This window comes from Oryx dammah, unplaced genomic scaffold (assembly GCF_014754425.2).
Source record: "Oryx dammah isolate SB20612 unplaced genomic scaffold, SCBI_Odam_1.1 HiC_scaffold_13, whole genome shotgun sequence".
NCBI lineage: Eukaryota > Metazoa > Chordata > Mammalia > Artiodactyla > Bovidae > Oryx > Oryx dammah.
Window position 1 is genome coordinate 2,277,849 of NW_024070197.1, and position 12,937 is coordinate 2,290,785.

At 47.5% G+C, this 12,937-nt stretch overlaps 2 protein-coding genes across 3 annotated transcripts; both read right to left on the minus strand.

Annotated features, from left to right (window-relative positions):
• Window positions 1–336: 336 nt before the first annotated feature.
• TARM1 (T cell-interacting, activating receptor on myeloid cells 1) lies at window positions 337–8,636 on the minus strand. 2 transcript variants are annotated; one of them, XM_040251843.1, is made up of 6 exons: window positions 8,547–8,636; window positions 3,801–3,836; window positions 3,402–3,692; window positions 2,820–3,116; window positions 809–926; window positions 337–468 (listed from the first exon to the last, which is right to left on the minus strand). In XM_040251843.1, the coding sequence occupies exons 1-6, from the start codon at window positions 8,578–8,580 to the stop codon at window positions 423–425; spliced, it is 822 nt and encodes a 273-aa protein (XP_040107777.1). In that variant the 5' UTR covers window positions 8,581–8,636; the 3' UTR covers window positions 337–422. The 2 variants fall into 2 exon arrangements, with proteins under 2 accessions (XP_040107777.1, XP_040107778.1); XM_040251844.1 differs by having other exon boundaries at window positions 346–468; window positions 789–926.
• Window positions 8,637–10,141: 1,505 nt separating this feature from the next.
• On the minus strand, window positions 10,142–12,066 carry LOC120871857 (histone deacetylase 1-like). The gene has a single exon (XM_040251841.1). It carries the CDS (start codon window positions 11,538–11,540, stop codon window positions 10,575–10,577), a length of 966 nt encoding a protein of 321 aa, XP_040107775.1. The 5' UTR covers window positions 11,541–12,066; the 3' UTR covers window positions 10,142–10,574.
• Window positions 12,067–12,937: the final 871 nt, after the last annotated feature.

Below are 12,937 nucleotides of genomic sequence, written 5' to 3' on the forward strand. Positions count from 1 at the left end.
GGGTAGATAGATGATAGGTAGATAGATGGAATGATGGATGGAATGATGGATGGATGGATGGATAGATGACAGAACAGGATGGGTAGATAGATGATAGGTAGATAGATGGAATGATGGATGGATATATGGATGGATGATAGACTAGGATGGATGGATGATAGATAGATAAATAAGTAGAGTCACGGAGGCTGTGCCCTTGAGATGTGTGCGTTGAACTCTATGTGACTAATACCTCTCACTTAAAGGAAATTCTTTAGAAGAAGGAACTACACGTTTACTGGTGATCTGAGGAAAGAGCGTCCCGCTCGCCTCGTCCCCTGAGGGGCCTCTCCCTCATCACTCACTCCTTGCTGGAAGTTCTCCCTTCCTTCTCCAGCTGGGAAGACCTTTCTTTAGGGCTCTGCTGTCCAGTTCAGCATAAGTCATTCCATGGGCTTCTCCAGCTCTGGGGACCTGGAGTCCTTCATCCTGAAGGTAAGCAAGGAGAAAAGGAGTGAGTATTGTAGGAATATTTGACTGTAGAGAGTTAGCCACCATCAGAACTTCCCCGGGGGTCCAGTGGCTAAGACCCCCACACTCCCAATGCAGGGGGCCCAGGTTCGATCCCTGGTCAGGGAACTAGAGCCCCCTTGGCCGCAACTAAAGATCCCGAGGGCCACAACTGGGACCCAGTGCAGACACATAAGTAAACTTTTGAAAGAACAAGTTCTGTGGTAGACGATGGCGTCAGCCCCTGTATCACGATAGCAGCCTGTGAAAAGAGCTGTTCAGGATTGTTTTGCTTTTACCTGACTCCCCACGGACGTGCCTCTGTGTACACCAGGCTTCAAGCAGGAAAGCCCCCGCAATAACCATAATTACGGCGGCTAGAGCTAGTCTGATGTGGTTCCCCGTGGTGTAATCCAAGGTTATGGAAGGCGGGGAAGCTAAAAGAGAGAAGTGGATCAGCACAGACCATGCAAGGGCATCATCTACCCAGAGTGACTCTCATACAGCTGCCTGGTTTTCCTGGCCAGTGGTCAGCTGTACCGACATTGAAGTTTTAATCATGGAAAAAATAAACACTGCAGTAGTTCCACCTGCCTCCTCTGTTCTTTATATTCCCTCTGCCTTGTCATTTGTCGTTCACTTATTTGTTACTTTTGCTCATATTTATTTGGCTGTATTACATCTTATTTGCTGGGTGTAGGATCCAGGGAACCAAGTCCAGCCCCCCCGGCATTGGGACTGCAGAGTCTTAGCCACTGGGCCACCAGTGAAGTCTCCATTTATTTGTTCTTTATCACATTTCCACTTTCCCGCATTTCCGTTTTCCCTTCTACCTCCATGAATCAGGAATTAAGAGACATGGGCTCAATCCCTGGATCAGGAAGATTCCCCTGGAGAAGGAAATGGCATCCCACTCCAGTATTCGTGCCTGGAGAATCCCATGGCCAGAGGAGCCTGGTGGGCTACCGTCCCTGGGGTCACAAAGAGTCGGACACGACTGAAGTGATTTCACACACACAGCCTTAGGAACAACTCTAAAAACTGAAGTTGCTCCACAAAGCACTGAAATAATTCAGTAGCTTCATCTGTTTCCCCCTCCATCGCAGAGCTTCATGCCAGCAGCGAGTCTAGAAAACTGAGCTTAGTAGCCCAGCAACTGGACCTTGGAGGATCTCCACTTCAGCCAAGAAGGGCTCCAGCCTGGCATTGGTCTTGGTTCCTAAAGAGAAGCCCGTGTTCGTGTCTTCCCCCTACACATCCCAGTCAGGGCCAAGCTCTTCTCTAAACCGTCACCAACAGTGTTGCCTGCAGGCAAAAGCCACCAGGAGAAAGAGTAATGACACCACCTCGCTCGGTGAGCCTCTCTCCATCTTGGGGTTGAGCACACAGACCCTGATTTCTAATCATAAACATTCACATGGGGACTTCCCTGGTGGTCCAGTGGCTAAGACTCTGCCCTCCCAGTGCCGGGGGCCCGAGTTTGATCCCTGATCACGGAACTAGACCCCTCATGCTGCAACTAAAGATCCTGTGTGCTGCAACTAAGTGACGCCAAGTAAATAAATAAAAATAAATTCTTAAAAAGAGAGAGAGAAGTTGACAAAGTTGAGAAAAGGAAAGTCTGTAGCATTCAGTGGAACAAAATTCTGCCAGGAAGCAAAATCATCTCAGACAAATTCAAACAGTAATTGACCTGAGATATGGAAAGATATTGCATCCGTTCCTCTAAATTGAGAAACCACCACATTCTGAGAACAACAACAACAAAAAACTTCTCTTGAGAATAAAATCAAGATCACCAGGATAAACCAAACTTTAAGAGATGCGAGAGTGGTAGAAGGAATTCTGAGGATGGTGGGTTTGATCGTTTTGAAGAAAAGGAGGAGAAATTGACCAAGAGTGTAGAACAACAACAAAAAAGGAGTAGAAAGTAGGAAAGGAAAGACGTTAAAAAGAGGAGATAGCGTGGACGTCCCTGGTGGTCCAGGGGTTAAAAACCCGCCCTGCAATGCAGGAGACGCAGGTTCGATCCCCAGTCCGGGAGGATCCCACGTTCCGTGGAGCCACTCAGCCCATGCGCCACAATTACTGAACCGGAGCCCCCAGAGCCTGTGCCCCCCAAGGAGAGAAGCCGCTTCAGTGAGAAGGCTGCACACTGCCGCAAAGCCCAGCCCGGGCAGCTAGAGAAAGCCCAGGGGCAGTGACGAAGACCCAGTGTGGCCAAAGGTGAGTAAATGAATCAACTTGAAAAACAGAAGTGCAAGTGGAGCCAAAGAAGTCACTCACTCACTTCCGTTGAAAAGAAGCCCTCAAGTCCCGCAGAACCTTACCCGCCACCCGGATCTCCAGGCGAGGACTGGCCTGGGAAGCCAGGAAGGGGGCCTTGGCCTGGTAGTACACGCAGCTGTAGTTCCCGCTGTCGCCAGCGCTCATGTTCCGCAGGGAGAAGTCGGTCTCCCGCCCGGCCGACGGCCGGACCTGCACCGGCGCGGCGCTTCCCGCCTTGAGCAGGGCGAACATGACCGGCCCCAGCTCCGTGGCCGGCCTCTGGCACTGCAGGGTCACCTCTTGTCCCTCGGTCACTGCGCCGCTTCGGTGGGCTTGGAGGGAAGGTTTACGGAAATACCCTGTGAGAGAAGGGGGACTCTGAGGTCACGGAGAGGGGAGCCTTGGGCGTCCCGCTTGCCCTGTTCTCCCGGCAGGGGCTTCTTGAGGGACGTGCGAATGACCTCTTGCTCTTTCTGCCTGGCTCCAACAAGGAGGTTTTTCCCTCCTAGGAGCCCTGGATCGAACCAAGGCATCACCTCTGTCCCTGTCTCTCTCCACCTCCCCTCCCTCTCTGCCTCTTTGTCCGGTCCCTCCCTGCGCCCCTGGCCGCGGGGGCCGTCTGTCCTTCCCAGGCGCCCCCTCACCCGTCACCAGCAGTAGCAGGGCGTCACTGGGCCCTGAGCTCACGTGGGGGTTCCCCTTCCTGTGGTATTCGCAGGTATACTCTCCCGCGTGGCTGGACTTTACGTCGGGGAGGTGGAGTTCAGCCTGGCCCTCTGTGGAGTCGGGTGACTGGACCATCTCCCAGACGCTCCCGGCCTTCCTGAGAGCGAAGCTTACGTCCCTGGTGGGAGTCCCGCATCGCAGGGTCACAGAGCTCCGGGCGGGGACCACCGAGCTGGGCCAGGCCCTGAGGGAGGGCTTGGGAAGCGCCTCTGGAAGCAAGCGGGTCTCAGGTCTGGTCTCGGGAAGTCCACGGAGGGGAGGGGAAAGTGGGGGTCCCTGGGAGGGAGGACCAGGAGGGGCCGTGGAGAACCACTCACCAGCTCTTCCTCCGTCTGCTTGGCCGACACACAGCCCTGCAGGGAATGAGACACAGACCCCAGCCTGGAGCCCGCGTGGTCACCTCCTGGCCTCCGGGGGCCGTCCTGGGGCGGCCGTCCTGGGGCTCCCGCCCACGGGAGTGTGCAAATCCCCCCGCTGGACCCTGGGCCCTGCTCTGCTCCCAGCTCTTCCACCCCGACCCTCAGGGCTTCTCCAGGGCTGCGCTCACGTCCCAAGACCCCAGGACCTTTCTTGGCTCCGCAGAATCCCCCCGAGCCTCTTACCCTCTCCTTCTACCTAAGCCATGCTTAGTTTGACACGTCTTTCTTTCTCTTTCTCTCTCTTTGGCTGTGCTGCCCGTGGGCTCCTAGTTCCCACAGACATAGCAAGCAAACTTATGGTTACCAAAGGTGAAAGAGAAGGGAGGGATAAATTATGAGCTTGGGATGAACAGGGTCACACCACTGTACATAAAATAAGCAACAAGGACCTACTGAATAGCACAAGGAACGGCTTTCAATATTTTGCAATAACCAGGAAGGGAAGAGAATCAGAAAAGTGTATACACACACATACTACCGTTAATGCCTGGACGTGGTAGATACAGGTTTACCTGAGTGCTAACATCTCTTTCGGAGAAGGAAATGGCAACCCACTCCAGTGTTCTTTCCTGGAGAAACCCAGGGACAGCGGAGCCTGGTGGGCTGCCGTCTAAGGGGTTGCACAGAGTCGGACACGACTGAAACGACTTAGCAGCAGCAGCAGCAATATCTCTTTAAAGCTAATATCAAGCCTGTTTTCTAACATTATTAAAAGAGAGAGATAGATCTAACTCAATGAATGTTGGTTAGGTCTGTGTGGCTAAGAGATTTCCTCTTTTTACCCCTATGTGGACTAAACAGTTCTGTGTCTTGCAATGAAAGAGGGAAGTTACCAAGCCTTTGAGCTAAAATTGCATGAGTCAATCAAAAATATTATGTTTCATGTTTTGAAAAAAGCAGAAAAGTAAATACCCAAAAGGTGAGAAGACCCAAATGTCCATCAAAAGATCAATGGATTGCAAAAATGAGGTGCATACCCATAATGGAATACTATTCAGCCATGAAAATGAATGAAGTTCTGATACACGCTACAGCACGGATAGACCTGGAAAATGTTAGGCTAAGTGAAACTTGCCAGACACACTTAAAAACAAATACAGCTATGACTCCACTTAAATACCTAAAACAGGCAAATTCATGGAGGCAGAAGGTACGGTAGAAGTCCCCAGGGGCTGAGGAGAAAGAGGAAACAGGTTATTGGTTAACAAGTACAGAGGTTATGTCGGAGATGATGAAAAAGTGTGGGCTGATGCTTTGCGCAACGTTGTGAATGCCCAGAATACCTCTGAAATACATACTTGCAAATGGTTGAAAGGAGAAGGTTTTAAAAGTGCAAAGGTTAAAAGATCTCTGGAAGCAGTTGTTAATGGAATCAATGTCCATCCAGGTCAGAGGGGACCGAATGAAAAAAGGAATAATACACATTGAATTCTCTCTCAGTCCAGCGGTTACGAGTCCAGGCTTCCACCGCAGGGAGCCCCAGTTCGATCCCTGGTTGGGGAACTGAGAGCCACATCCTGCCCTGCACGGCCGGAAAAATAAAAGGAATGAAAAACATAAAATAGTAGTGCTTGGATTTCCCTGGCGATCCAGTGGTTAAGAATGCTCCTGCCGGCCCTGTTGACAATAGCTAGGACATGGAAGCGACCTAGATGTCCATCAGCAGACGGATAAGAAAGCTGTGGTACATATGAAGTGAAGTGAGGTCGCTCAGTCGTGTCCGACTCTTTGCGACCCCATGGACTGTCGCCTACCAGGCTCCTCCCTCCATGGGATTCTCCAGGCAAGAGTACTGGAGTGGGGTGCCATTTCCTTCTCCAGGGGCTCTTCCTCACCCAGGGATCGAACAACACAGTGATATATTACTCAGCTATTAAAAAGAATGCATTTGAATCAGTTCTAATGAGGTGGATGAAACTGGAGCCTATTATACAGGGCGAAGTAAGTCAGAAAGAAAAACACCAGTACAGTATATTAACACATATATATGGAATTTAGAAAGATGGTAACGATGACCCTATATGTGAGACAGCAAAAGAGACACAGATGTAAAGAACAGACTTTTGGACTCTGTGGGAGAAGGCGAGGGTGGGATGATTTGAGAGAATAGCATTGAAACATGTATATTACAGTATGTGAAACAGATCGCCAGTCCAAGTTCGATGCATAAGAAGGGGTGCTCAGGGCTGGTGCACTGGGATGACCCTGAGGGATGGGGGTTCAGGATGGGGACACATGTACACCCATGGCTGATTCATGTCAACGTGTGGCAAAAACCACCACAATACTGTAATTAGCCTCCAGTTAAAATAAATAAGTTAATTTTTTAAAGAAAAGAATCCTCCTGCCGGTGCAGGGGACGTGGGTTAGATCCCCGATCCGGGAAGATCCCACATGCTGCGGGGCAACTAAGCTCGTGTGCCATGACTACTGAGCCCGCCCTCCGCAACGAGAGAAGCTACTGCGATGAGACACAGCTAGAGAGTAGCCCCCACTCGCTGCGACTAGAGGAAGCCCAGACGCAGAAAAGCGGACCCGACACACACAAAAGTTTAAAAGTCAATTAGTTAAAAAATTAGCACTTATTGAGCATGAGCTATGCTGTGTTGGTGGCTCAGCCGGGTCCAGCTCTTTGTGACCCCAGGAACTGTAGCCTGCCCAAGAATGTCATGCATACTTGACCCTAATTGTGAAGGTAACCCTGAACGATGAGGAAACTTTCAGATGTTGGCGTGGTTTTCCCAAAGTTCCCGCAGATGGCGTGTGCAGGAGCTGCGCCTCCTGCGAGCGTGCAGCAGCCCTGCCTTTCCCTCTGAAAACACAGCTAAGATGTGTCTCTAAAACAGCCTCTGACGCGAGGAACACGAGCAGCAGTCTGGGGATCAGAAAGATATGATGACAGGAGAAGTGAAGGGAGTTCAAGTGTTAGTAGCTCAGCCGGTTCCGACTCTCTGCGACCCCGTGGACTGCAGCCCACCAGGCTCCTCTGTCCGTGGCATTCTCCAGGCGAGAATACTGGAGTGGGTTGGCATGATAGCCGAAAGCCAAGTGCAAAAGCCCCCATGGAGGCGAGTTCTCCTCTCCAGATTTGCCGTGAATAGAAAGCCTTGTTGGTTTCTGGAAATACTCGTGTGTCACCTCCTAGCTTTATAGCTGGAGGGCGGGGGACATTCTGAACCACGTATCTTTTCCCTCCTTGGGCATTTTCCAACCCACAAGTCCCGTCAGGCATGCCCAGGGTGCTTCCATACCAAAGACCACGTGGGTATGTTCCTCTTAACTGAACATTGTGCCTGAGTGGAATCGTTTGGGGAGCTAGACCCTTCTGGGTTTAATTTGGCTTCCTCACATACCACCTGTGCAATCTGAAGCAAGCCCCTTGGTTCTGCAAACTGACGTCTGAGTCCTAAGCTGTCGATGCGGACCTGATCTTCTCTTGCAGGGTTTTGCTTGGCTTGGCTGGTTGGTTGGTTGTTTGGGGAAGGATCAGAGAGGTGCCTCCCAAATGTGGAATATGGTCCACTGGTGTTACGTGTGATGATTTTAGGTGGAAGGAAGGATTGTTAAAGTATTGCATGACAAGGGATAGTTAGGGAGTTTGGGATGGACCTGCACACACTGCTGTATTTAACTGGATAACCAGCAAGGACGTAACTACAAACACAGGGAACTCTACTCAGTGGTATGCCGCAGCCTGGATGGGAGGGGAGTTTAGGGGAGAAGGGGTAGCTGTATGTGTAGGGCTGAGTCCCTCCGCTGTTCACCTGAAACTATCTCAACACTGTTCATCGGCTGTACACGCTTACTCGCTCCATAGTGTCTGACTCTTTGTGACCCCATGGACTGTATGTAGCCCACCAAGCTCCTCCATCCACGAGATTAACCCAGCAAGAATACTGGAGTGGGTTGCCATTTCCTTCTCCAGGGGAATCTTTCCAACCCAGGGATCAAACATGCATCTCCTGAGGTTCCTGCATTGGCAGGCGGATTCTTTACCACTGAGCCGTTTGGGAAGCCGTGTTAATTGGCTATACCCCAAATCAAAATGAAAAGATTCTTTAAAAAATAGTTAAAAAAAAAATTCCTGCATGACAGCATGCCGTAAGCACTCTCATATTGCCTTTGATGATATCAACAAGACGTCTATTTGAAACTAGCCTCCAATGTATCTCGGTCATGGTTGATTGCCTTTCTAATAAAGAAACCGTGTATTTCAGGCTCAGAAACTTGACATGGAACACAGCATCTTCTCACATTTACTATCTCGCTGCATTTTTTTATAGTTACCTTCTATGTGACACAGGACTTTTATTCACGGTATTGATATAGAGGCTCTAACATATATTTTTATGTTACAAAACAGTGTGAGTCAGTCTTAAGAAAACGCAAAGCCAGAAAAAAAAGAAAAACACAAAGCCTATAAAGTTCAGGCATTCAGCAAACATCCCAAACAAAGCCGGGACAAGAGCAAGCGCCGTTTGTTAAGCCCTGGTTTAGGGGGAATGTGTATATTGCACTCTGATTTCTGACATGGTATGCACTCAGTAACTAAAGCTGATGTCATTTCTCTCTCCAAGCCCCATGTAAACTGCTCACCAGTTACCTTATTTCTGTGTTCTCCATGTTCGGCCCTGTGAGACTTACTGAAGCAGAGGAGGAGAAGTAGTTTGGAGAGCATCGTAGCATGTCAGCTGGGCCAGGGATCCTTCTTCTGTTTTGTAGCCACAGAAAGGGGAAAAGCTGGAATGACCGGTGCCTCACCGCCCCCTCCCCACTCCAGAGTGAGGGCAGGAACAGTCTTCTTGGGCAGTACAGTTCCCTCTTCCCACGCCTTCCGGAAACATGTTGAGGATGCCGATTGCAACATGTTTCTTGCACAAGAACTTGGCTCACAGGAAATCCTCACCTGTCTCGGGCAAATTTCAGGCTTCAGATAGGTAGACGTCCAGATGCCTTAGGCATGAGCCTGAAGGATTCCTGAAGAGGTGAAGGCACTTCGCCATTGAGGATACTGGTAATCCCAGGCAAGCATCAGTTGGTTGGCAGACATGCCCACTGGCTAAGAACTAAGGGCTGTTGTCAAATTATTTCACAAACTGTGACGATGAGAATTCAGTTGACAAAGTAGACTCCTAGAACCTCACTGGCGGTCCAGTGGTTAGGACTCATTCTCACTGCTGGTGCCCCAACAGGCTGTTTTGGTTAGCCTAAAGTTTAAATTAAATCATGTATAGGCCAGAATGACTTCCCCATACCTCAATATGTGAACACTTCTTCCATCCTTTCCCCCTTTTAATTGTAACTCCTTTCATAGGAATCATTGATAATTAATATATTTTCCCAACATTGCCAGAGTGGCTCTTTTTTCTGCCTGCTATGGGCCCAGCCATCTCCTTCGATGCAAGGCCTCCTTTTTGTTTATATATTGCCTAGTTGTCCACGTTGGGGGAAATTTCATAAGATATCATGAACAGGCTCAGAGGTATGCTAACAGAGAAATGTTTTATAGGCCATTCATTTTATCATCTAGACCCAATGGTCACACAAACACTGTACCTGTGCTTTAAGCAGTATACTTAAAGTCAACAGTGTTACACATCATGAATCGTTATACCCTGTGACAGCTTTATTGGGCAATTTTTCCATCCTGAACATTGGGGTCAGAAGTATGATTAGCAACAAAACAATTACTTTCCATCGGCAGTCTCTGTTATCAAAATCAAATCAATATTCTAGGAGAACTCTGCTTTCTTAACAGAGACAAAAAACCGAAACAAGTTCAGCCTTGCATCAGTTTACTGTTAATAACGACATTCACAAACCTAATTAAATTCAGTCTAATCTTAATCCTGACAACATACAAAACTCTTTCCTCAAAGTTCCTTTTTCATAAGTCTTTTATCGTTTTCTGGATCCAAACAACTTTGTTCTGTATTTTCTCATCCAGAAACAAACAACTGTAGGACAAAATAATAGTCGTCTTTTTCCACCAAAAATACCTCTGTTCTTTATCCTTTTTCTTCGCCAACAACACGTGTTCTATTTGTTTTACACATAGAAATGTTTCCCTTACCAATTCTACATGTCACAACTTTTAACCCTTGGAACCTTAACAAAACCAAGTGATTGAAATGAAACACCAGCATTTTCTGATTGCAGACCTAAGGATATATTTCATACATCTAAAAGTATACATTTTTTCACAGCATAATTTTTCTTTAATGGTACATCACGCATGGTTTTTTTTTTATAGAAATGTACCATTTTATTACAAAGATTCACAAAAATGAATATAGTATCTCAAAATGGAAACTAGACTACCAATCTTCACCTGCAGAATTGGGGGAAGACAGAGAGGGCAGGCATGAGAACAGAACCAACCTAAAAATGGCTGATGTTACCTTAAGAGCCTAAAAACAACAGGGAGTCCCTGAAGATCCAGCCACCCCTTCTCAAATGCTCAGCAAGGGCACCTTTTCAAAGCTACAAAGCAGGCACTTCAAGATTTTGTCCTATGGCTGCTTAAGCGGATCCCTTTTACCCAGTACCCATTAGGGTTCAAGAGTTTGGAGGGATGGGTTGCAAGGCAACTACTAGAAAAGTAATGTGTGCTCTGACCTCAGGGCCCTGGTTCCTGTCTAGTCCCTGGGGATATTTATATTTAATATATTTTTATATAAATACACAGAGAAATAGAAAATATAAAATCTGAAGGGCTGTGGGATAAAGGTGGGGATTTGGCAAGAAGCCAGAACTGGAGAGGTCTCTTCGGGCCAACTTGACCTCTTCCTTGACCCCTTTGGCTTCTTGCTTCTCTTCCTTGGTTTTCTCCTCTTCTGTGACTTCTTTCTTCTCTTCCGGATCTTTCTCTTTCTCATCCTCTGTTTTGACTCTCTTGGCTTTCTTGAAGTTGGAAGAGTTCTTGCGCCCGCCTTCTCCCTCCTCGTCAGAGTTGGAGAACTCTTCCTCACGGGCAATTCGTTTGTCCGAGGAACAGATTGAGATGCGTTTGCCAGGGTCTTCTCCATCCTCATCGCCACTATCCTCTGGAATGGCGTCCTCAGGGATGGCCTGCATTTGGACCCCAAGTGCGTGGGGCAGCATTCTCAGGTTCTCAAACAGCCGCTGTTTGATCTTTTCCAGGTACTCATTAGTGTTCTGGTTAGTCATATTTGAAGGACTGATATGCAGTTTGAAATCTGGTCCAAAGTATTCGAAGTAGTCGTTGTATGGAAGCTCATTAGGGATCTCCGTGTCCAGGGCCACAGCTGTTTCGTATGTCCAGCACCGGGCGACATTGCGGATGGTGTAGCCACCTCCTCCCAGCATCAGCATAGGCAGGTTGAAGCTCTTCACAAATTCCACACACTTGGCATGCCCTTTGATGGTCAAATTGAAGCGGCCTAACCGATCCCCAGACAGGGAGTCAGAGCCACACTGCAAGACAACTGCACTGGGCTGGAACATCTCCATTACTTTGGACATGACCGGCTTGAAAATGGCCTCAAAGGACTCGTCGTCAATCCCATCTCGGAGAGGGTAGTTAACAACATAATACTTGCCTTTGCCAGCTCCAATATCCCGTAGGTCCCCAGTTCCTGGGAAGTACTCTCCATATTTATGAAAGGACACAGTCATGACTCAGTCTGTGGTATAGAAGGCCTCTTCCACGCCATCGCCGTGGTGAATATCAATGTCAATATACAGCACCCTCTGGTGATACTTTAGCAGTTCCAGGATGGCCAAGACGATATCATTGACGTAACAGAAGCCAGATGCCTCGGACTTCTTTGCATGATGTAGGCCCCCAGCCCAATTCACAGCGATGTCCGTCTGCTGCTTATTAAGTTTCACGGCACTTGCCACAGAGCCACCAGTAGACAGCTGACAGAACTCAAACAGGCCATCAAATACCGGACAGTCCTCACCGACGTTGAATCTCTGCATCTGCTTGCTGTACTCGGACATGTTATCTGGGCGGATGGAGCGTAAGAATTTAATGTAGTCATCACTGTGGTACTTGGTCATCTCCTCAGCATTGGCTTTGTGAGGGCGATAGATTTCCATCTTCCGGTAGAGACCATAGTTAAGGAGTAAATTGTGAGTCATACGGATTCGGTGAGGCTTCATTGGGTGGCCTTGTCCATAATAGTAATTTCCAACGTCCCCTCTCAAGTTATTCCCTCTGTATCTTTATTCACTTTATGAACGGTATTTTTTGAGAATCTACTACGAGCTAGGCACTGTTTTGGGGGGCTGAGTATACAAAGGTAGACAAAACATGATCCTTTTCCCTAAGGAGTTCACTGTCGTCGTAATAGTAACAGACTTTCCTCTTGGTGCCCTGAGTCTGCACCATCTTGCTCGCCTCCCGTCCCTCCCGTCAATCCATGCATGTTTAATAAACCCAAACATCTTTCGTTTCCCTCTTGGTCTTATGAGAAGGCAAAAGTAGGTAAATTTAGATCTGTTCGATTTGTAAGCACTTATATTTTTTAAGGCCAATTAAATAGAGCCCCTTTACAAATTAACCTCAGCAATATTATCTAATGGCAAAAACACATATTGAGACATACAAACCTCCAGACAAACAGAGATCTCTTTGCTTCATCTTTTTACATTTATTGAATTAGGCATTGCAATTAAACTTATCAATTTATGACTAATAGAATAGTCAAATTTACATTCTCAGTTTTAAAAGGCTTCTATCTTTTCTTTTTCCTTGACTTGAAGTTTTATATTTAACCCAAGGCTGAAGATCCAGGCACAGTGGACTGTGTTTGTATTTCAAGGACATGATAAGCATTAACTTCAAATTTTCTCCTAGGCATATTTTTGTTTTCCCAGGGTCTGATAAAAGAATTTTATCAAACTAGATTTTTGTAACTATATATGCAAAAAGAACTGTTTTTTTTTTGGAATTTCAAGAGTTTCATCTTAAGCAATCTTCTCTGGAGTCTGAAGGATACTGCTGCCATACACTGTCCAAGAAAATCATTTTTTTGGTCATAATTTCACAGCTAAAATTTTTCTTA